The sequence below is a fragment of the Syngnathus acus genome, chromosome 9, assembly GCF_901709675.1.
Source record: "Syngnathus acus chromosome 9, fSynAcu1.2, whole genome shotgun sequence".
NCBI classification, from domain to species: Eukaryota; Metazoa; Chordata; class Actinopteri; order Syngnathiformes; family Syngnathidae; genus Syngnathus; species Syngnathus acus.
Window position 1 is genome coordinate 15,698,798 of NC_051094.1, and position 23,703 is coordinate 15,722,500.

The 23,703-nt window shown below is 39.6% G+C and overlaps 2 protein-coding genes across 3 annotated transcripts in view; one reads left to right on the top strand and one right to left on the bottom strand.

The window, feature by feature from the left end:
• The first annotated feature begins 840 nt into the window (after positions 1-840).
• On the top strand, positions 841-17,481 carry araf (A-Raf proto-oncogene, serine/threonine kinase). Of its 2 annotated transcripts, XM_037258868.1 has the most exons (17): positions 854-953; positions 1,068-1,201; positions 1,884-2,063; positions 2,722-2,825; positions 6,555-6,657; positions 6,786-6,943; positions 8,386-8,472; positions 8,570-8,714; positions 11,977-12,004; positions 12,109-12,236; positions 12,331-12,533; positions 13,681-13,857; positions 14,095-14,141; positions 14,443-14,561; positions 14,658-14,789; positions 15,157-15,291; positions 15,621-17,481. In XM_037258868.1, exons 3-17 carry the CDS (start codon positions 1,956-1,958, stop codon positions 15,759-15,761), a joined length of 1,815 nt encoding a protein of 604 aa, XP_037114763.1. In that variant the 5' UTR covers positions 854-953; positions 1,068-1,201; positions 1,884-1,955; the 3' UTR covers positions 15,762-17,481. The 2 variants fall into 2 exon arrangements, with proteins under 2 accessions (XP_037114764.1, XP_037114763.1); XM_037258869.1 differs by lacking the exon at positions 1,068-1,201 and having other exon boundaries at positions 841-953.
• Positions 17,482-21,752: 4,271 nt separating this feature from the next.
• Positions 21,753-23,703, bottom strand: part of LOC119127146 (leukocyte surface antigen CD53-like) — a 4,609-nt gene continuing 2,658 nt past the window's right edge. The window contains exons 6-8 of the mRNA XM_037258895.1: positions 22,693-22,800; positions 22,525-22,608; positions 21,753-22,018 (exon numbers count right to left, since the gene is read on the bottom strand). Of these exons, the coding sequence (XP_037114790.1) occupies positions 21,947-22,018; positions 22,525-22,608; positions 22,693-22,800 (264 nt within the window). The 3' untranslated portion in view covers positions 21,753-21,946. The remainder of the gene's footprint in view (positions 22,019-22,524; positions 22,609-22,692; positions 22,801-23,703) is intronic.

Sequence of the window (23,703 nt, forward strand, 5' to 3'; positions counted from 1 at the left end):
TCGATTTGTTTTGTAATGGCATTTCATAACTTGACATATTAAAAAACTGAATAGAGTGAAATCATTCAGATACTGTACCTGTCTGTTCAAGTTGCTACCATTTTTATTATTTGTTTATTTTTGCATGATGCCACATCTGATTGGCTTGAAAACTTAACCAATAAATATAATTCAATATTTACATTGATAACGTTTTCAAGCATCATGAAAAAATAAACACAAAATAAAAACGGGGGGGTGAACTGAAGAAATCATCCCATTCCCTGCCTTGCTGCTCTTGCTGCCTTTCTAAAAATGCACCCAGCATTTTCAACAATCATATTTGTATCATCCCATATTGTATTATTTCACATTTTGTGAAACAAATCAGGGGTGAATAGTTTGTTTACATACCTGATATGAAGTCCTCATTGCATATCCTTGTGTAAATCGTAGGTTTCCATCGTTCACGACGAATATCCGCGATCCATTTATCACGTTTTTTCATGTTCGCCGGAAATCTATAGAAGCTAAGATTTGGTTTATCGCCTCGTCTATTGCTACATCCAACAGCACAGCAGGTATCCGGCATTTTTAAGCTCAAATAGCAGCAGATATAACAAGAAAGCGTGTGTGAGTCGTTGACCGGCACTGAAAAGTTGACCGCCATGATGGCCGCCAAGCTAATGTGGGTAGCTTGATGACGTCAGCTGCAAAGCCTCTATAGGTGAGTGTCGCTGTAGTTTTGAAAGCGATCGGATTGCGGCTCGACACTACTGTTGTAGACTTCATTTACATGACAGTGAGGTTAGTGAACGCCCATCTCTGCTATGTCCAACTGGCGGCGTCCAATGAAAGAAGGCAGATACAGGAAGTGGCCAATGAAAAAAGAGCATTTCCGAGGTTTTCCGCTTTCCCCGAAGTTCTTGACAGATTCGACTTGAGATTGAGAGAGTTCAAGATGGCTGCCACAGGTAAGAGTTTGAATTTGTATCTAGATTTAAATAATATATTTAGCGATGTTCGAATTATCTGCTAGCTTTAGAAGTAAACGCAAAACCGCACAACTCTGTCGTGTTACGTTTTAGATGGCGATGTATTGTAACGAGTCGCCGCTGACGAAGCTGAGAAAGGACCAGCAACAGCTCTGGAGCCGACGCAGTAGTTAAACCACTGAAGTTTGCCAACGTTTTCAACTGGGCTGGCGACGAATAGCTAAAAAGTACGCTAGCCACTTTGGAGCTACATAATCTCTTCACCTACGGGCACAGCTTAACCAGAGCACAATTGCTTGTTCAAGTTCGGTTAACACTTGGATATGCCAGAATGACATTGTCAGTACGCTGTAGTTGCCTTTACTTGCAAAACTATTTGGCAAGGCAGTTTTAAAGTCGCATAAGTGGCACAGTGCAGAGAGACAAGGCTTTCCACAACTCCAAATGTCACCTACAGTAGACAAATCCCACGCTAAGCTAAGTGGCTAACGTTGCATAGCATTAGCATCACTCATCTGTGACTTTTGCAGCTTCGACTTTCCGCGAGTAATGGCATGTATAACTCGTTTAAATTCATTCACGATTACTCAACTGAATGTTGCACGGTCTGTGATTTTAGTTATGAGCGTTCAAAGTATATATAATTGCTGTGGGGATCTTCTGGCTTGCCAAGTTAATGTTAGACCAAGTAGCGCTTCATGCCATCTGTCAAAATACAGCACCATCATTTGTTTATTCAGCCAATAGTCATCCTCCTTGTGTCAAATGCATATGTACTGTTATTCCCACCATACAAAGTCCTGCCCATTGGAAAAGGCACTCAGTTGAAATGCCTGTGTTCAACAACAAGCTCGGCTTCTTTGCTCTGTTTAACATGCTCACAAATGAAGCGTGATAATTTTGTTGCAGGTTGCATGACTCTCATCTGAGGCTTTGGTGTCAACTGTCAAGAATAGCATTCCCCTCTAGCTACCATTCATCATGTCCTCCACCTCCTCCTACTCCTCTTCAGGAGAAACTAGTCCGGAGGATGTCCCCAGAGGTGGGGGTACCATCCGAGTCTTCCTCCCTAACAAGCAGAGGACTGTGGTGAGACAAGTGATTTGATGCTGCTCTTTATTTTTATACAGCTACTAAAACGCTGCAACTAGATTGATTGCTGTGTGTGGCTTCGTGAAAGTCCATAGCTGGTATTGCTGATTTTAAGTGTGATTACTCTCACAAACGTTCACATATTTCTCACTTGGTCAGTGAGTGTGAAACTAACCATTTGGTCTGGCAGATGGTGCTTTTCATAATCCTCCCGTTTTCTGATTTATAATTCAGATCTATCTCACTTTAATACATTTGTTAGTTTTAAAATATAATGCATATAAGCGCTCTATAAGCGGTGATATTGTCATTGCCTCATAGCTCAGAGGTATTGGGTTCAAATCTGGGCAAATGCCCTCTTGTGTGGATTTTTTCATGTTCTCCCCACACTTGAGTAAGTACTCTGGCTTCCTTTTCCTTCCACATTCCAGAAACATGCATGTTAGATTAATTGAACCCTACTCGTCATTAGTTGAGAATTTGAATGTGAATGGTAGTTTGTGTGTGTAATGAGGACATCAATTCATAAATCATTTGAAAACACTTTCAATCAAAAGCTGACATTTATCACATAAAATATTAAAATACTTGTTTTTAACATGGCGTTTGAATGTGACATTGACAATGTTGTTGAACAGCGGTCTCCTTTTTGCAGGTGAATGTTCGCCAAGGACAGACGGTGTATGAGAGTCTAGATAAAGCACTTAAAGTGAGAGGCTTAAGCCAAGACTGCTGTGCTGTATTCCGCCTTCTCGAAGGGTAAGCTTGCATTTTGTCCTGCTCAAGTTATCGTAACAAAAGCAAGATGGGCTAGAAAACTGTGGTGGTCTGAAATACAGTTCTTTCTTAAAGTATTGGAATGGCAAGGTTTATTTTTCTTGTGTGCTGAAGAAATTTGGGTTTCAAATCAAAAGATTATTTTTTTTTAGACAAAAGTTCAGAAGCCAATTTTATTCGGTACCAGGTTTTGATCCTAAAAAACCAGCATCATTCCAAAATACTTTTAGGTAGGTCTTAGCCTCTTAGCATAAGTCTATCAATTTTCAAAGATTTTGGTAAAACGTAGGCCCGGGGATGCGTCATTAAAAATGTATAGGGGGCGCTATACAACCTTTTTTTTTCTCACAAAAAAGTTCAAAAGTATTGATTCTTATGCCAGGCCTGATGTGTGTGTTTGTGCAAAGTTTGTCTTTCCCCCTAGGTTTGTACATTCAAAAGTGACATAATATTTCTTTATAAAAAGTGCATTGCCACAGCAACAGCATGCGACGAAATAAAAAGCTTTCAATAACTTCACATCTTAACCAGATCAACGACCCAAAGTTTGAAGACTGTCCGATAAAATCTCCGGGCGGAGTTCGCTGAAATATGATCTCTATAAAAGGCCAAAATTTAGCAAAATCCCAAAATGATGTAAACATTTCTTTCTTTTAGGATTAGCATATGAATAAAATATATTTTTGTTGGTCAATGTTCACCTTCCACCGATAATGCTTTGTTAAAAATCTGCAGGTGGTGCTGTAGAGAATATTTTTGGAAATAGCTCAATGACTCTGTTATGCCAAATCCAATGTGTGAAGTCTCAAGTTTTTGCCCAAGTTTAGAACCTCAAAAGCAGCAGTTTTTCTTTGTATACACCGCATCACTACGACAGCAGCATGCAGGCAAATAAAAAGATTTCAATAACTTGTCTTCAGGTGAAACATACAAAGTTTGAAGACAAATTCTCTTGGAGGAGTTCATTACGATATGCCAGGGGTGTCAAACTCATCTTTTTCACGGGCCGCATTGTAGTCATAGCTTCTTTCGGAGGGCAATTATGACTGTCAACCCAAATACCGTAATTTTCTGACTAAAAGTCGCTCCGGAATATAGGTTGCATTAGCCATAAAATGCACAATAACGTGAAAAAAAACACAAGTCGCTCCGGAGTATTAAGTCGCATTTTGGGGGGAAATTTATTCGACAAAATCCAACACCAAGAACAGACATGAACGAGCAACAACAGGCTAAACGATAGGTATGCTAACGTGACATAAACACAAACGAAGAGCTGAGAACGGGCCTGACGTAACGTTCAGAGTTATTTAAAAAAAAAAAAAAAAACATAAATAACACGTTTATAAAACCATCTGTGTCACTCCAATTCATTAAATCCATCGATCGTCCTTTGTCAACAATGGGTGCGCGCCGCTGACGGTGCTTGCACTTCAAAATATTCCACAGGCCCATATAACGATATATAAATTAGATATCAAATAACTATTATATAAGCAATAATATTATCAAACCATCTGTGCACTCTAAATCATTAAATCCATCGATCAAATTCCTCGTCCTTTGTCAACAACGCCCGCGCGTGCGCCCTGACGTCAGCCTCGTCGTTATTCCACAAAGTACAAGGAAAGACGTGGGTTTGGTAAACGGCTCTTTATTTAACAAAACAAACTTCCAGGCGTGTGGCGGCGTGGACTTCTAGCCACGGAGGTGGAAGAGAGATCCATAGAATAGGACCGGGCGTGCGTAAAAGCCATGACCGAGCCCCATCCACCGTCCCCGGACAGCCACCCGGGCGAGCGCCGGCCCCCGACTTCTATCCACGGAGGTGAAAGAGAGCTCCGTAGAGTAGGACCGGGCGTGCGTAAAAGCCATAATAGTTTTTCAAACCTTCAGTGTCACTCTAAATCCTTCAAACTCTTCGTCCTCCGTGTCACTTAGAAACAAAGTCGCTAATGATGCCGGTAGTACGTGGGGCCCTTCGTCATCTTCATCATCCCGTGATCAATCTTTGTCCTTTTTGTAAACAACCGCCGCGCCGCGCTGCTGATGTCACTTGAAATTCAAATTACAGTAATCCCTTGCTACATCGCGGTTCGTTTATCGCGGTTTCACTTTTTTGGGGGGGGGACATTTTTGAAAAAGTTCACGTAAGTCGCTCCTCATTATAGGTCGCCCCCCACCCAAACTATGAAAAAAAACGCGACTTATAGTCCGTAAATTACGGTAAATGTATGAGCACCTCATATTATATACAGTAAAAGCTACAAAACAAACTGACAAATAACTTGTTTTAAAATCAGACGAGTAAAAACTGGTCAAATATTTCAAAAAAAAAAAATTCTTAAAGGTGAAGACAATTTTCAATTCTAGTAATGACACGAATTTGAGGCACAATTTGTCTTCGCGGGCCACATAAAATGATGTGGCGGGCCGTATCTGGCCCCCGGGCCTTGAGTTTGACACCGGTGCGATATGCCCTCTATGAAAGTAAATTCAAAATGGTGGACATCTTGTGAGGTTTAGCATATGGCTCCAAAATACCTTTTTGTATGTCGTGGGCCTCCCAATTGGTGCAGATCTATAACCCAGAATGCATCGTTAAGAAGGAATTATGAAACTCAAAGTTTGATGCCCCGCCCCATCGTATAGTATGTAGAAAATGTAAAATATTTTTCCCTTTTTGTTTTTTTGTTGTTGAGATGGGACAACCCAAGTTTCAAGTCACTCGGGTTCACTGTTTAGGAGAAGGGTGCAGATGTATGACTCCTGTAAATGTGTGAAGATGGCCTAAAATTGTACTTTGAAATACATACTATTCGTAACTCACTTCCTGTACATGTTCATAATATCAAGAAACTTTATTTACGGATTCAGTGGTCCAGATAAAAAAAGACAATACAAAAAATTAAATACTAATATCTTTTAAAAAAAAAAAAAGGCAATGACACTCAGAAGAGTCAAGTATACCAGTGCTTCCAAATCACTATATCATTATAAGCATCTTGGAGTTTTTACAGGCTCAATATGGTGTAATTTGATCACAGGTGAGGCAGTATATTGTGGTGTGCAATGGCCTCTGAATAAAGTCACCTCCACTCCATCTGTTCATTCACCAAATTTGTGAAGCAAACTAGAATCTTATCTGCATTGAATTTCATGCCAATGAATACCATACTCAGAGCAGACATTAAGAAGCTGCTGGACCAAAAAGTCATTCACACTCCCCAAACATATGATTCACCAAAGTATTGCCAATCATACAGCTCAGTGGCCTAGTGGTAGAGTGTCCGCCCTGAGACTGGAAGCTTGTGGGTTCAAACCCCGGCCGGGTCATACCAAAGACTATAAAAATGGGACCCATTGCCTCCCTGCTTGGCACTCAGCATTAAGGGTTGGAATTGGGGGGTTAGATCACCAAATGATTCCCGAGCGCGGCACCGCTGCTGCTCACTGCTCCCCTCTCCCCCAGGGGATGGATTAAAATCACATGGGGATGGGTTAAATGCAGAGGACAAATTTCACCACACCCAGATGTGTGTGTGACAATCATTGGGACTTTAACTTAACATACACCAGTATTACAGGTGTTCTGATAGAAAATTTATCAACATACAGATTAAAAATAAATGGAGAGCAGATTCCATCTTGTCATAATAATTATTCAAAATATATATGTTTTTTGCTGTTGACTTTTAATTTACTTTCCAGTCGTAAAAGGCTGACAGATTGGGAGACGGACATTACTCCTTTGGTTGGAGAAGAGCTATTAGTTGAGGTCCTGGATGATATTCCCTTGACCATGCACAACTTTGTGAGTAGTCGACAAGCCTGCTTTCTTTGCATATACTGTAAATTTACCATGCTCCCCCCCCCCCCCCCCCCCCCCCCAAACTTAAATGTTCCGTTGCTGCACGAATAATGAAATTTTTATCTGCACAGGTACGGAAAACTTTCTTCAAGCTGGCTTACTGTGATTTTTGCCACAAGTTTTTATTTAATGGCTTCAGGTGTCAGACATGTGGATACAAATTTCACCAGCACTGCAGTAGTAAGGTACCTACCGTTTGTGTGGACATGGACACAGTAAGCAAACAGCGGTGAGTTGAATCACGGTTCAAAAAGCATTAAACGATAAACGAATGATACTTTGGTTATTAGCAAAGTTTTGTTGCAGTGTGTGGGTTTGATGGCTCTTTCAGGGTAATTACATTTGAAATCAGAAATTTACATATACTACATAACCCCCCCGATCCCCCCCAATCACCTACTCTCACATGAACTCAAAGATCAATTAGCATTACTACATTTTTTGCTAAATGCCAGGTTAATGAGAGGATGTTTTAAAGATTTTCATCACTTTCTTCAGTCTTCAAGTTTACTTACAATAGGCTTACTATACCTTTAAACAATTCGGAAAAAGCCAAATGATATGTCTTTGGAATCTTCTGTTTTTTATATTCATTATTTTATTTTTATTATGTTTATTGACAATATTTTAGTTTGAGACACTCCTGAAACACCACTTCTATCTGTAAAATTGAAAGGTCAAAAGAAATCAAGAAGAAAATTGCTAAGAACAGGGATAAGAATTTTCCGCGGATCCGCGGATGTCGGTGTTTTTTTCCGTCGAAAGTATCATTTTCGTGAATTGTCGAGAATTTTATTTTTTTTATACATAAGTAGGGAAGCGGGTAACGTTAGCCTCGGCGACTCGCGAGCATTCGCCCGCCCGCCACAACGGCATCTTTTGGCACAATGTGAATTTGCGATTGGGTTTTCATCACTTGTAGACTAGTTATTTAGTTAGATAGATCTAGGGCCTACTCAGCAAAAGTTTTCGCCAGCATGGCGAAAGTTTGGGAGAAAAAAGACGAGGGAAATAGACAAGTCGAACGGGATCAAGAACTGCTTCAGATGGGCATGGCTCGAGAGCAGCGTCATCGTACAACTCGGAACACAGTTCGTAACCACGTGCCTGACGGAACATATCCGTAAAGTAGATGTCCCGGGGAAGGTTTTGTGTATTCTCTGTCAAGATATGATCAGCTATGGAGGTCGCGGCACTAGGAACATTAAAGAGAACATAGAAACAAAAAAACACAAAGGTACCCCCGGCCACTTTTCAGTGTTTTTTCACATTTGCCATTCTCATCCCTGTAAGAAATTTCATTTCTGAGCACAGTATTGATTAATTTGACATAGAAAGCAAAAACACGTGTGTTCAAAGTAGCTTGTTAGATGAGTCGCTCACACGTCACTGATGACAATTGGTATCGCTTCCGGATAAGTGTGACATTTTCCAAATGGAACTTCGTAATCGGTCCTTATTTACAATTGGATGATCACATCGGCATATCACTAGCTGAGAAGCAACACTGCTTTTAAAGCAATAAGTGACTAATTAAATATTTCAATGAAATAATCCACTTGAGCATATTGACAGAGTTAAGTCTTAACCTGTTAGAACACACCCTTGTTTAATGTTATTGTCTTTTTGTCTCATCCTTTTCTACTTGTGCTTGGACGGGTGTGATCCAAGTCCCTGCACGGATGAGTATCCTCAGATACTATTGCCAGAAAATTCCCCATCACAGAGTAATATAGCCTTAACACCGGAGCCTGCTGGGTAAGCTTGCAGACCAAACTAGTTCTAAATGTGTTTTAAAAAGTTCACCTTAACAGATATTATGATGCACGGTTTGACTTTTTGCTTGCCCTTTCAGGCTGGACCTCTTGTCCCCAACATCAGCCTTTCACTTCCCCATCCCTAGTGGAGATGGCCAGTCTCTGCAAAGGCATCGTTCTACCTCGACACCCAATGTTCATATGGTCAGCACAGTGAGCCCTGCTGTTGCCAGCATTATAGAGGCAAGTGTCATTTGCCCAATGCGCGATCTTCTTTTGTTCTGTAATTTTGAAATAATTCAGATGTAATTTCTTGTCCAGGAATGGGCAATTTGTGGCCCACACCCCCACTTGGAGTTAATTTTTGAATATTATAAATGTGCTTTCTCTACCACTTTAGTCCCGAAGTATAATAGTATTGTTCACCACTGCATGGCAGACATCTCTTTGTAGCTGGAACTCAGGAAGGCAGAGTACGGTGGTGGCAACACGTACTTGTGAGCTCTGATCACGAGATCACAACTGACAATAGTCAGAACTGAGAAACAACTAATCTCTTCTAGAATAGGTGACTCTTGCCACCACAAAGACACTACACCATGGTGAAACGCTTTGTAATGTTTGCATTAGCCTTAGCATGGTGTCGAACTGCACTAGCCGGGGGTTTTACTGTATTGCACATACATCACAGTCATGATTTTATATCCACAATGTGAAACACAAATTTAACCCGGTAGTTAAGACACCCATTCAACAAACTATGGGGAGCGATAATGATTCACGTCCTTACTACAGAAAAAAAGTGCATGCATGCAGGGATTTTCAGTAGCCATAGAGTCAGCCCCTGGAATCCCGCTCTGTCTGAGTCAAGTGTTGTAGTGTCCTTGAGCAAGACACTTCACCCACCTTGCCTCCAGTGCTACTCACACTGGTGTATGGCCGTGTGCGAATGTTTGGTGGTGGTTGGAGAGGCTCTCGGCACACAGTGGCAGCCTTGCTTTTGTCAGCCGGCCTCAGGACAGCCGTGGCTACATATATAGTGTACCACCGCCAGAGTGTAAATTTGTGAGCACATGAATAATGCATCCAATCAATGTAAAGCGTTATAAGGGTGTCCTGAAAAAAAGCCTGTAGGAATCTGATGATTTGATGTTGTAGTTGTTATAATTAACCGTGCGGGTAATTGTGGCACACATTGTTTGATGTTATTTCCTAACGTGGGATTCCCCCAACTGAAAATAATTGGACTACCGTATTTTCCGGACTATAAGGCGCACCTAAAAACCTAAAATTTTCTCAAAAGCCGACAGTGCGCCTTATAGTCCAGTGCGCCTTATATATGGATCAATTGATGAATTTGTTGATCCATACTGGTTGTACACAGTGCTCTGCCAAAATGTTTCAGTACGTTTTAGTACGACTAGTACCGTATTTTCCGCCCTAAAAGGCGCACCTAAAAACCTAAAATTTTCTCAAAAGCCGACAGTGCGCCTTATAGGCCAGTGCGCCTTATATATGGATCAACTGATGAATTTGTTGATCCATACTGGTTGTACACAGTGCTCTGCCAAAATGTTTCAGTACGTTTTAGTACGACTAGTAAATTACAAGGTCGCATCGCTTCCCAGCATTACGGCAACTGTAGTCAGGGGGCGTCACCGAATAGCTGTTGTACCCGCGAGGCTATTTCATGTCAAAATAGGCTGCTCTGTTAATGTTTCGAGTAAATCTACGGATCGATATGGAAGGGAAACATAGGTAAGTAGTACCAATGCGTTAGATCGAACTTTAGTCAGTTCCGATCATTTTATAGGAGATCGTTTGAGAAACGCGATTGTTTACAGAGGGCTCGTTGGTTATTGGCTAGTGGATGCATACCGCAACCCTAGTCAACCTCAGTTTGATGCAGTATAGCTTCTATTTTATGCGCCTTATAATCCGGTGCGCCTTATATATGGACAAAGTTTTAAAATGGGCCGTTCATTGAAGGTGCGCCTTATAACCCGGTGCGCCTTTTAGGGCGGAAAATACGGTAAATTACAAGGTCGCATCGCTTCCCAACATTACGGCAACTGTAGTCAGGGGGCGTCACCGAATAGCTGTTGTACCCGCGAGGCTATTTCATTTAAAAATAGGCTGCTCCGTTAAGGTTTCGAGTAAATTTACGGATTGATATGGAAGGGAAACATAGGTAAGTAGTGTTAGATCGAACTTTAGTCAGTTCCGATCATTTTATAGGAGATCGTTTGAGAAACGCGATTGTTTACACTTTGCTGAGGCTCATGGGAGATTGCGAGCTGAGGCTCATGGGACTTTGCGGATGGCTAATGCTATAACGATAGCTGCTATATGTACCAGGCTATTTCATGTCAAAATAGGCTGCTCTGTTAATGTTTCGAGTAAATCTACGGGTCGATATGGAAGGGAAACATAGGTAAGTAGTACCAATGCGTTAGATCGAACTTTAGTCAGTTCCGATCATTTTATAGGAGATCGTTTGAGAAACGCGATTGTTTACACTTTGCTGAGGCTCATGGGAGATTGCGAGCTGAAGCTCATGGGACTTTGCGGATGGCTAATGCTATAACGATAGCTGCTATACGTACCAGGCTATTTCATGTCAAAATAGGCTGCTCTGTTAATGTTTCGAGTAAATCTACGGATCGATATGGAAGGGAAACATAGGTAAGTAGTACCAATGCGTTAGATCGAACTTTAGTCAGTTCCGATCATTTTATAGGAGATCGTTTGAGAAACGCGATTGTTTACAGAGGGCTCGTTGGTTATTGGCTAGTGGATGCATACCGCAACCCTAGTCAACCTCAGTTTGTTGCAGTATAGCTTCTATTTTATGCGCCTTATAATCCGGTGCGCCTTATATATGGACAAAGTTTTAAAATGGGCCGTTCATTGAAGGTGCGCCTTATAATCCGGTGCGCCTAATAGTGCGGAAAATACGGTAGTCTAAATCAGTGGTTTTCAAATGGGGTACGTGAAGCCTCTTTAGGGGGTACATGAGATTTCTAAATTTGTTTACTTATGTTTGTTTTTAATAACATTTTTCAGTTTCTACTTTTATTTAAAATAAAGTTAATGGTTTCTCTTTGAGAACACATCTGTACTATAATCCCCAAAGAGGACACTATGTCAACAATTATGTTTATGTGCACAAGTCTTTATTTGTAATTGTTAATTACTATTTCCCCCCTTTTTTTTTTTTTTTTAAGTTACTTTTTTACGCAATGTTAATTACTATCTCCTTTTTTTTAATAGTTATGTCTTACTCAAATAGGTCTAGAGACACAAATACAAACAGAGTTCCAATTTTAAATAAATCACCTACTGATGGCACAGTACTCAAACAAAGGAAATGTTAGGGTATACTTGACTGGAAAAAAATTATTTTATAGGTACGTAGTTGACAAAGGTTGAGAACAATTGGTCTTAATGTAAAATTCCATGCAATCCATTTAATGAACTGTTTTTTTCCCTTCAATCCTTTTAGGACGCAGTGAAGTTTAACAACACAATAGGTATGCTTTAGTTTTTTTTTTAATCAACAATTTTAGGTGTGGCTTTTTGGTTTATTCTGCATGTTGGTTTTGAAAAGTTAACGGCCTGCCTTTTATATCTGCAGGTCCTGAGCCATCACCAAAGCCATCCACTAGCCCGCCCTCTTTAGGTTCCCCAGGGAGAAGACCACCCAAGTCACCTTCAGAGCACAAAGAACGAAAGCCCTCCTCCTCGGATGACAAAAAGAAAGTAGTATGTAATTTTTCCAGTACTCTTTGTCAGTGGATCTTTTCTGAGACACAAGTGGTCATTTACACATTTATTTGGCAAATTGAATGTGTTTTAGCATCGAGGTGGCTACAGGGACTCAAGTTACTACTGGGAGGTCCACTCCCGGGAAGTCACTGTCCAGAAGAGAATAGGAGCTGGCTCCTTTGGAACTGTATTCAAGGGAAAGTGGCATGGGGATGTTGCGATCAAGATCCTTAAAGTCACAGAGCCAACACCTGAACAGTTACAGGCTTTTAAAAATGAAATGCAGGTCTTACGGTAAGTTGTTTCACCTTTTTGAAAACAAGTACGTGAGAAAATATTCAAACACTTTAAGGACAATGATCCTTGATGTATGGAATTTAGGGATTTTATCATCTACGGTCCATAATGTCATTGAAAGGTTCAGAGAATCTGGAGAAATCACTGCATGTAAGCGGTAAGGCTGGAAACCAATCTTTCAGGTGGCACTGCAATAAAGACCGCCATCATTGTGTAAAAGATAACCCAACATGGGCTCAGAAACACTTCAGAAAACCAATATTAGTAAATACAGTTTGGCGCTACATCCATCAGTGCAACTTAAATCTCTATGTAAACCAGAAGTCATTTATCTGCATCACCCAGAAACACCCTTCTGGTTCACCCTTGTGCTTCTCCGGGCACAAACTCATCTAGGATCGACTGAGGCAAAGCGGAAAAGTGTACAGTGGTCTGACAAGGCCACATTTTAAAATGTTTTTGGAAATTGTAGACGTCTTGTCCTTTGGACCAAAGAGGAGCAGAACCATCCGGATAGTAGTAGTTCAAATGCCAACATGTGTGATGGTGTTGGGCTATGTCAGTGACAATAGCATGAGTGGCTTACACATTTATGAAGACACAATGGATTGCTGAAAAGTACCAGACTGGCCTGCCTGCATTCCAGACTTGTCCCCCATTGAAAATGCGTGGCGCATTATGATGCATAAAATGCGAATACTGAGACCCCGGAATGATGAACAGCTGAAGCTATACATCAAGTGAAAATGGAAATGAATTTCACCACCTTCATCAATTGTGTCCTCAGTTGTATTCAATGTTAAAAGAAAAGGGTGTCCCAGCTTTTTTGGAATGTCTTGCAGCCCTAAAATTCCGAGATAATCATTATTTGCTCAATTAACAACAACCATGTGTATCAATTTGAGCATTAAATAGCTTGTCTTTGTGGTATATTAAATACAGGTTAAACATGATTTGCAAATCATTGTTTTGTGTTTTTATATGTTGAACAACATCCCAACTTCATTGCAATTGGTTTGTAGAGCCAACCTTAAAAATAATGTTCGTACTCTGAGAAATTATGCAAATTACAAAGCGACAATCACTAAGTGATTAATGGGAGATTGCTTTTTTTTAATGTTAATATGATTTTCCATTTCTTCAGGAAAACCCGCCATGTCAACATTCTGTTGTTCATGGGCTATATGACGAAGCCCAATTTTGCCATAATCACACAGTGGTGTGAAGGCAGCAGCCTGTACCGCCATCTGCATGTCTCTGAAACCAAATTTGACACGATGAGGCGGATTGACGTGGCCAGACAAACAGCACAGGGCATGGAGTAAGACTTTTCCACATTCAGTTGTACCAATACTGTTTGCTTGAAGATTTGACTGTTTTCTACACGTGACATGTGTGAAATGTACTACAATGTAGAGGGTGGTGCCTTTGTACGTATAAAAGTTGACCTCTGCAAATACTAAGGCTTTTTAATATTGCAGTTATGCAGCAAATTTCCACTTTTGTGCTTGATATCTTATCCATGTAAAATTAATGATGATTTTATTTTTCCTTGTAGTTATCTTCATGCGAAGAACATTATTCATCGCGACCTGAAATCAAACAGTATCCTTTTCTTGCCCTGTAATAATTTTTACTCAAGCAAGAACCATACTGGTAATCTTCAATGTGATTCCAGTTGCCTGATGACAAGTGGCCATTGTCTTACTTTGTATTCCAAATGCTGACCGCAATCCTACTTTGTCCATTTTGCATATTGTTATGAAAATCCCTATGTAAAAATTAGTTGTCCACTTAGTACAGAGAATGATTAATCAACTTCATTGGAATTGTTTTCTCGAACCAACTTAAAAACCAATGCTGGTTGCACATTTTTAGTCACATTTTTCCTGAGATTGTATTCCAGACATTTTCCTCCATGAGGGTTGGACTGTTAAGATTGGTGACTTCGGTCTTGCAACAGTGAAGTCACGGTGGACCGGCTCTCAACAAGTTGAACAGCCCAGTGGATCAATTCTTTGGATGGTAATTTTGTTATAAGGTCATTCCAGAAACACTTATGATGACAGAAATTACCTATACACGGCATGACACTTTTGTTTCTGTTCCATGTGTTCCAAGGCCCCTGAGGTGATCCGCATGCAGGACAGCAACCCATATACATTCCAGTCTGATGTATATGGCTATGGAGTAGTACTGTTTGAGCTGATGTCAGGGACTCTACCATACTCCAATATCAACAACAGAGATCAGGTTAAATAATGCTTTATTTGAACCATTCAAAATCTTTTGAGCCAAAGTCTAATGAATGGTGGATTTGTTACATTTGCCGTAACAAATACCAAGGCAGCTTATGAATATATCAATATAGTTATACACACAAGCACACACACATAGCACCTAAAAATATTGAAATACACTAACAACTGACGACATTCAGAAGCAAAGCAGAAAAAAAGTAGTTTACTTAAATGACAAAGAGTGTACATTGACAACATTAACCTAAGACTAAAACATTTAAAACACAACAAAGACTTAATTCTTGTTCATGATTCTCCATTCAGCACGTTAGAATTCCGGTAATGATGTAGTGATTCCTCCAACCCTTCTCTTCTTCCAGATAATCTTTATGGTGGGACGTGGTTACTTGTCCCCAGACCTCAGTAAGCTCTACAGTACCTCACCCAAATCAATGAAAAGGCTTATCATTGACTGCCTGAAGTTCAAACGGGATGAGAGGCTCTTGTTTCCACAGGTAACAAGTCTGTGTTTTCCTCTGAAGTAATAACGCTTCAACTGGCTGTAAAAATTGAAATGTAAATTTAGTTTTGTATTATATAAAAGTGTGTGGATTCTAAGTGTGTTCTTCTCTGCAATGCTAATGTTCAACACAGCAAGTATCTAGGAAGCAAAGAATTTTGAAAAAGATTCTCGATTGATACGTGTTCATGATATGAATCATCTTTGTTTTGACATATTCTTGCCAAAATGATCAACTTATTTTTGCCAAATGTAATTGTTTTTAATGTCATTTTTATACATTATGAAGTTGATTTTACATTTTCTTTTATTTTCTCTTATCAGATCTTGGTAGCCATCGAGCAGGTACAGGATCTGCTGCCAAAAATTGAGCGCAGTCGTTCTGAGCCCTCTCTCCATCGGGCCGTTCATGCTGAGGACCTGAACCCTCTTCTATTCCACACCACTAGGCTGATGCCACTCTAAGATTTCAACATCACTAGGCAGAAAGGTTGTTTCCCTTTCTAAAACCACAGCATTCCAGTGCCTCTGAGAGGCTTCAGCTGCTTTTGTTGCGGAACTTCATCACTAACTTTTTCAGAGCCTTGGAGCTCCAGCACTCAATAACACACTGCAGGAATAATCTTTAGGTGTTTCGTTCCAGTTTGAGTTCTTCTAATGACAAAGACCTGCTCCTTCAGAGGGCCATTCATTAGCTTTTTCCTCAACAGAATGTCAAGTTTGTTTTGCTGTACATTATATTTCAAATGGGCATTCGACACTGTAACTTACTGGGGTGTCCATCGTTTCATGGCAAACAAACACTGCAGCATCGTCGTCGTCTCATACATGGCCCGATCTTGGAAGGATCACTTTGAACATAACCAAGAATTCACAATCATATGACATCAAAATCGGTGATTCTATTGCCCTTTTAACAATCACGTAAAAAAGTTTTTACGCTCTAGTAAATCTACAGTGGAGCACGAAAGTATTTAGTCTATCACAGACTGTGCACTTTAAATGATGAGAGAGTTCTGTAACAGTTACTATACTATAGGTACACTTAAACTGTGAGAGACAGAAGGTGGGAAAAAAAAAATCCTGGAAATGACATTTTAAGATTTTGAAAGTATTTACATGTCAATTACGGTGATATTTTGGCTCATTCCTCCATGCAGGTCTATTTTAGAGCAGTGATGTTTTGGGGCTGTCACTGAGCAACACAGGCTTTCAATTCCCTGTCCCCTTTGCAAAAAAAGAGCCCCCAAGCACACACCTGTGCTTTACAGTAGGTATGGTGTTCTTGGGATGCAACTCAGCATTCTTCTTCCTTCAAACACCATGAGCTGAGTGTGTGCCAAAAACGTCCGTTTTGCAAACTTCAGGTAGGCCTGGACATGAACTGGCTTAAAAAGGAAAACACGTCTGGCACTGCAGGATTTGATTCCCTGTCAGGGTTCATGTTGCTAACCCTTGTTACTTCGATCCCAGCTCTCTGTAGGTCATTCCCCATTGTACTTCTGGGATTTTTGCTCCACGTTTTCATGATCATTTTGATTCCACGGAGATGTTATTTTGCATGGAGCTCCAAATCAGCACTTATGTGTCTGTTATCGACGAAATACTTTTTTCCACAATTTCTTTGAAATTCCTAAAATGCAATTTCCAGGAATTTTCAGTTTCACAATCTGTCTGTCACAGTTCAAGTTTACCTATGATGAAAATTACATAACTCTCATCATTTTAAGTGGGAGAAATTGCACTCAGTGATTTCATACTTTTTACCCCACTGTACATAACTGAGTTTCTCGTCCATTACTTTGCCAAGAAATATTTACAGATTACATGCATTTTATTGTTGCCCCAGTGTACATAACTGAGTTTCTTCAATTACTTTGCAAATAATTATTTACACAATTTTACATGCAATTTATTAATTTACAACCCCAAACCACTATAAATAGACAGATGGAGAAGCCCTAAACAAGATGCCTTGAGCTATTGAATATGTGAGCGCTATGCAGACTTTTAAAAAGCCTTCACACGAAAACTTTTTGATTAGCAGCCTGGAAAACAGTAGTGCGGTGAATGTTGCTGAAGTTAAATCTTGTTAATGGTTATCAAGTAATCACTGAAATCGCTTAAATTTAAACCGATTGTGTAAGTATACATTAATACAGTCATTGATAAATTATCCAAATAACTGTTACGAGTTGAGTACCTTTTCTCTTGAAACATGTCAAGAGCTGTTTCTCCTTTTCAGCACAGCATCTGCCACTCGTGGACATAGAATGTTTTCATTTATTGCCACTGAAAGGGCTTCTTTAATAGCGTTTTCCATTCCATTTCCATTTAGTTGTCTTTTTTTAAAACATGTCATTTTTTGTTGATACTGATGACTCTTCATTTGTGTCAATTTGGCAGAGTAACCAACATCTGGGGCCTATTTTGGCACACTGGCAACTCTGCGCTAGGTGTAAAAATGGGTTTAACTTGATTTTCTTGCCAACACAAGTCTATTGTAGACTTGAAAAGTAGATTACATTATAGACCAGCTTAAAGAAGGTCTGTTTTGCAGCGCAGTTGATGTAATGCCATTTTAGTGTACAGTGGAGCCTCGGTTTTCGAACGTCCCGGTTCTCGAACAAATCGGTATTGGAACAAAAAATTTGAGATTTCTTTGCTTCGGATGTCGGACGAAATTCGGTTGTCGAACCTCGCGAGATAAGCCGAGAGGATCCGCATGCCAACTGACTCCATTCGTTATTACGTTCTTGTTACTCTGAGGATTGCATCAACTCTAATCATGCCTCCAAAGGAAGCAAGTGGGAGCAGTAAAGCCATCCTAAAACACAAAGACGCTCCTAAAGCAATGCGACACTGAGCGCCCGGCGCGCTGCGGTTGTGCAATCGGACCAAATTAAGCTCCCTGCGCACTGAGGTCCACTTAAATTTTGGAAAGTACATTAGGACTTTAAAAATATTTTCTAAACTTTAGCGACCGCTCTGTCACAATAATGCGACCAGCGCGGTGCAGTTGCGCGGTCGGTGGCGCGCTACGGTTGCGCGTTCGGCGGTGCGCTGCAGTTGCGCGATCGGACAAAATTAAGCTCCCTGCGCACTGATGTCCACTTAAATTTTGGACAGTACATCAAGACTCGTTCGGCGGTGCGCTGCAGTTGCGCGATCGGACAAAAATGCGCATATGAAAAAATGCTTAAAAAAGGCGGGTTTTTTTTGGTTTGGAACGGATTAAATGTTTTTCCATTATTTGTAATGGGAAAATGGGAATTCGAACGATTCACTTCTCGAACAGCCCTCTGGAACGGATTGTGTTCGAAAACCGAGGCTCCACTGTATTTGATCATGGCACAGGCACACAATTTCGATGCTCCGCGGATGTGCATGATGAACGTGGTATTTCATTCAAAATATGAAACCAGGGTGGGACAATCTCCTCTGAATTATCGTCAAAATTAATTAACTGAGCCATATATAGCCATTATCTTAAAAAATACATACCGAGCACCTCGTCACTATTGCAAGGGGGTTAAAGGGTGGGGAAACTGGGCATCCAATATGGAGGGGAATGGAACGGCAATGGAAATATGTCGTTAGGCGATTTTAGATAATTTCAGTATACTTTGTGGTTTCCCTTTTACATAGCATGCTCTGGCATTGTCGTTTCGTATAGATTCAGTCCTCAACTTCTCTCGATGAGCCCCCCCCACTGCCGACTTTATTTTTGATGCCGTTTTATGTTTGGTTTATTCTCCTGAGTGTGAGCATAGCAAACTCAAAAGTCTGACTTGTGTTGTGACATATACTATATACTGTACCAATGACATAGAGAGGTCATATCAGAAACTAACGCACAGGTATCAAGCTCAATTTTGTCGAGGACCATTATTGTAGTTATGGTTTCACCGCAGAGGGCCATTATGACTCTGAAACCATATATAAATGTATAATTGCCTCATCATATTACATATACTGTGTACAACATGGCCAATAACGAAAAAGCGTGATAAAAATATGCTTACAATTTCTCGGGTTTTATTGAAAGTGAAGACAATTCTCAACTTTGGTAGAAATTCTAACAAGAAACATGAAGTTAAATGCACATGACAGCCCCCAGGTTGAGGGTTTGACACCTATGAACTAAAGCATGGTGGAGTGTAGTCAAGGAGCTTGCACTTTAGTTTCCCCTTTTTTTTTTCTCTTGTGACAATATGTACAAACTGCCTCTTCTTGCAGGACAATGTGAAAATAGGATGAACAGAGCATTTTTTATGGTGATTGGTTTGTCAATGGCTCTAGGCTTGAATTCTATACTTTTATCGTAGTTTCATAGCTTAAGACAACATAGATACCAATGCCTAATTGTTTTATAATGACATTGACCTATAAACTTTGTGAATTGGGTTTGGCATGTATGTAGAAACACTCAGCTTTGTCATATTGTAAGAGAGGTGTTTCTTTAAGCACAATGGGATTACGTTAGAGCAGACATTTGGAACTACAACATTGCAGTCAGGGGCTGGGTACCCTTTGTTCTTACTCGTTCCATGTATTCAGGGGCAGTCATGGTTGGGAAATGACATTTGATGTGGTTTAAGATGGGTATTTGTGAACCAGGATTTGGAGACACTTTTTATTTTATGCTGATGTGGTGTTGTGCTTGCAGCTTTTTAGGTGAAGTGAACACACGTAGGCTACATTGTTGGTACCCTTGCAGGAAAACAAAATTATTTCCAAGACCATACTAATGAAAAGAACACTGTACCTTTCATTAATTTCTTATAAAATATATATGTACATGAAGCTATATTTGTATATACTGTATTATAAAAAATTATACAGTATGTGCATTTTTATATATATATATATATATATATATATATATATATAATGTAAAAAAGTGTGCGCGCGTGTGTGTGTGTGTATAACTCGCGTATATGTGCACTATATGTGTATATGTACATAAATTACTGTATATTGAATAGAACCTTGTTTAAAAAAAAAAAAAGAAAAAACCTCTTTAACCCCAAAAAGTAATGCTGGGTTTTCATTTATTAGTTTCACTAAGGTTTATAATTGACAATTGTGGGTCTTTGTTTCCTAAATGGAAGGGTACAAACAATTTAGCCAGTGTATACACGTGATGTCGATCAGTCTTTGCAACCTAAACAAACAGGAATGCTATTGAAGGCGATTGGTACTGGTTGCTTTTACTATTTAAAATCTGTCTCATTTGCTTGCAAATGTTTTGAGCACCAAGTAAACCTGACATTATCTGTGACTTAACACTTGATTATTTTAATGGCATCACTTTAAAATACTGTAATAATGTTTAGGTTGTCTTTCAGCAATGGCAAGATTGTAAATGGCTGCTTTCGAAAATGTCCACAATGCAAAATGAGCAATATCTTAACTGTCTTTTTTGGTTTTCTATGAAATTTGACATTTCTATGAATCTTTTTTCAATTCAGTCGAGGACTATTTCAGGTCCATATTCAAAGAGGAAAACAATAGTGGAGGGGAAAACGAGGGTTGTATCCAAATAGATTTCATATTTGTAGGTTAATTGCAATACTTGTCTTCAGTTCCTTGGGTGCCAGGGGTGTTCAGTTTGCAATAAATGGTATTTTCTGCTGTGTACAGTTATGTTTTGTTTTCATTGTTTTTTAACTACAGAAATTTTACTTGTTTCTATCTTTGTGTGATGGTTTCAAAGAAAACAAAATTGTTTAACGTGTCTTAAATCTTAGTTGTTTTTTAGGGTTTATTCTTACAATAAATAAACTTATCTGTGTTTCCTTTTATTCCTGTTTTTCTTTAGTTTGTTTACATATTGCGATCTCGTTACAGGAGACCAATTTCAAGGCTCCATGGGCGAAACAGACTGGCCTTGCGATAAAGCTTGGGATGGGTCAAGTAGTGTGGAAGTTAAATTGTCCCAAAAACTAATGTCACAGCAGTCACTATCGGAAACCTAGTTGGACATACTAAAACTATGGGAATGCAACAATTTCTGAGGGCAACACTGCTCCAGACAGGCCAGGACAACCAATTGTGGCACAATGCAGACTTATTCGTTTGAAGGGAAAGGAGCTATGGAGTGCTGGAGATCCGGATGGGCTAAAGTCAAAGCTGGGCTCTCGGGATTTAAGGAGCGTTTATTAACGTGGGCGGATCTTTAAACAACTGACGTCATTGAAAGATTACCGGTAAGGTGGTGGCGGGTGACGCAGGCACATGACAAACACGACTTGAAGGCTGTTTGCAGTGTGATTGGAACCCTACTTACAACTTGTCTTAAGCAAACCCATGGGTTCATAGCTGAAATCCTAAGTCACACTTTATTTCAAGAAAACCGGGGAAATGTGGCTGTCCTTAATATACGTAGTCTAAAGAAAAGATTCATTGTATTCCTGACTGATAGAAACAGCTTTCAGCGACAAATTCCAATCATTTTGGTTCGGAGACAAACGGAAGGTTTATTTCACGTACATACGTCGAAATATGAAATTGATTTAAACTGGGTAAATTCCAAGCGAAGAAATTTAAAAAAGAATGTCATTAAAGAACAGTCTTGGTCAGCTGAGTAATTGGCATTTTAAAGGATACAACTAAACAACATTTGAGATGCTTAAAGGAGAACACTTTTAAAACTTGTAGCCCAGGCCAGACCTGCTGATGTGGCAGAAGAGTGTCATTGCAAAACACATCCCTAAGACCTGTCAACAAAAACAAAAAAACAATGTGATCATCCTTGCTGAAAATTTTAGTCATGCTTAAGCTATTGTTAGTCCAAAGGGGTTTAATATTTCTGCTGTTTTCTTTTCATAAAATGCTTCTCCTCCCTCAAATTTAAGTCAGTTAGCTTCTGTCACACAAACTTACTGTTCAGCTTGAACCAGCTGGATGGCACATTTTTAACATACAATTTCTACAAAATTCTCATATTAGGAACAGTATTGACCCTTCATGAATTGTCAAATTGTCCTAAACACGTACGGTACGGTATTAATAAATTTTCAAATAGTCTGAAACATGTACAGTACTGCATTTAGCCCCGTTTTAAGGAGTCCTGAGGATGTTCTAATTGGAAATGAAAATGAAATGTCCAGTAAAATGATGTACATTGTACATACGCATTAGATAGATAGATAGATAGATAGATAGATAGATAGATAGATATAATCATAATAATATTGTGGTAGATACTATATAGATAATTTACCTCAATAATGCAGAGGACAATTACAGAAATCCCAGCGCTTAGAAAATTGTCTTCAAACCAGCTCCTCATCTTGTCCAAACAACCCTGAAAACCCAAAGCACACTATTTGAACTGAACTTGGAAGAAAAAGAGGAGTCTTATGCTGAACTCGTCAAATGGTAACTGTACCATTGGTCTGTACTGTCGGTCTTGTGAACCAGCGCAGTCTTGAAGGCAACAGGAATCAGGTACATTAACTCCCCAGTCTGACACGTTGTGCACCCCACAACAATCAAACTGGAACAAAATGTTCAACTGTGAATGAATCTGATTCAGTGGTTCTCAAACTTTTTATACCATTTACCATTCAAAAAAAAAAAATACTTGGCTACCCAAGTACCACCATAATCAATGGTAAAATAGAGCAGCGGGATATGCCTTAGTGTTCAATGAAAATACATTTTTCCTAAGATGTTTTTACTGTATATTGTAAGCCATTCTAATATTACATTTTAAACATGAAACACTGTTTAAAAGTGATTTTGTTAAAATACATAGAAGTTAATAAAAAAACACCTCAATAAAAGTTCAAACCAAATCTTGTTTGAATCCAAATGTATTTGACTTGGAATATGAAATACAACTGAGCTAGTAAGTGATTCTACCACTAGAGGGAGCCTGTGTGGTATGCGTTCCACACTTAGAAAATAAGTGATACAAGGTGTACCAGTGAAGTTCCAGCACTGGCGTCAGAAAAGATATTTCAAATTCCAAGTCACCCCGTGCAGTCTAATGCTGTTTTGCACCACATCTACAGCCAGTACTAGAAGAAGAAAAAAATTACGGGATCTTCCGTAGCTCCATCACTGTGGTCATCTTGATTGTTTACACATCTTCAAAAGGCGTCTCTTAAATCACCCCTTTGTGCTCAGGAAAGTGCAAAAAAATCAAATGGAGCGAGGTCAGGTGTATAGGGAAGGTTACTCCAGCACAGCAATGTTCTTTTTGACAAGGAACTGTTGGATGCTCAGGGATGCGTCGTAAACCGACTAGTTGTCCTGCTGTAACTATTACTTGTTGTCACGTTCTAAATGAAACAAATGCCGTATGATTTGTTTGTTGACGTGCTGGTTAAGTGTCTAGCCCACACTGTGGGGAACAAAGTGGGGTCTTTTTGTTGTTTGTGTTTGAAATATCTTT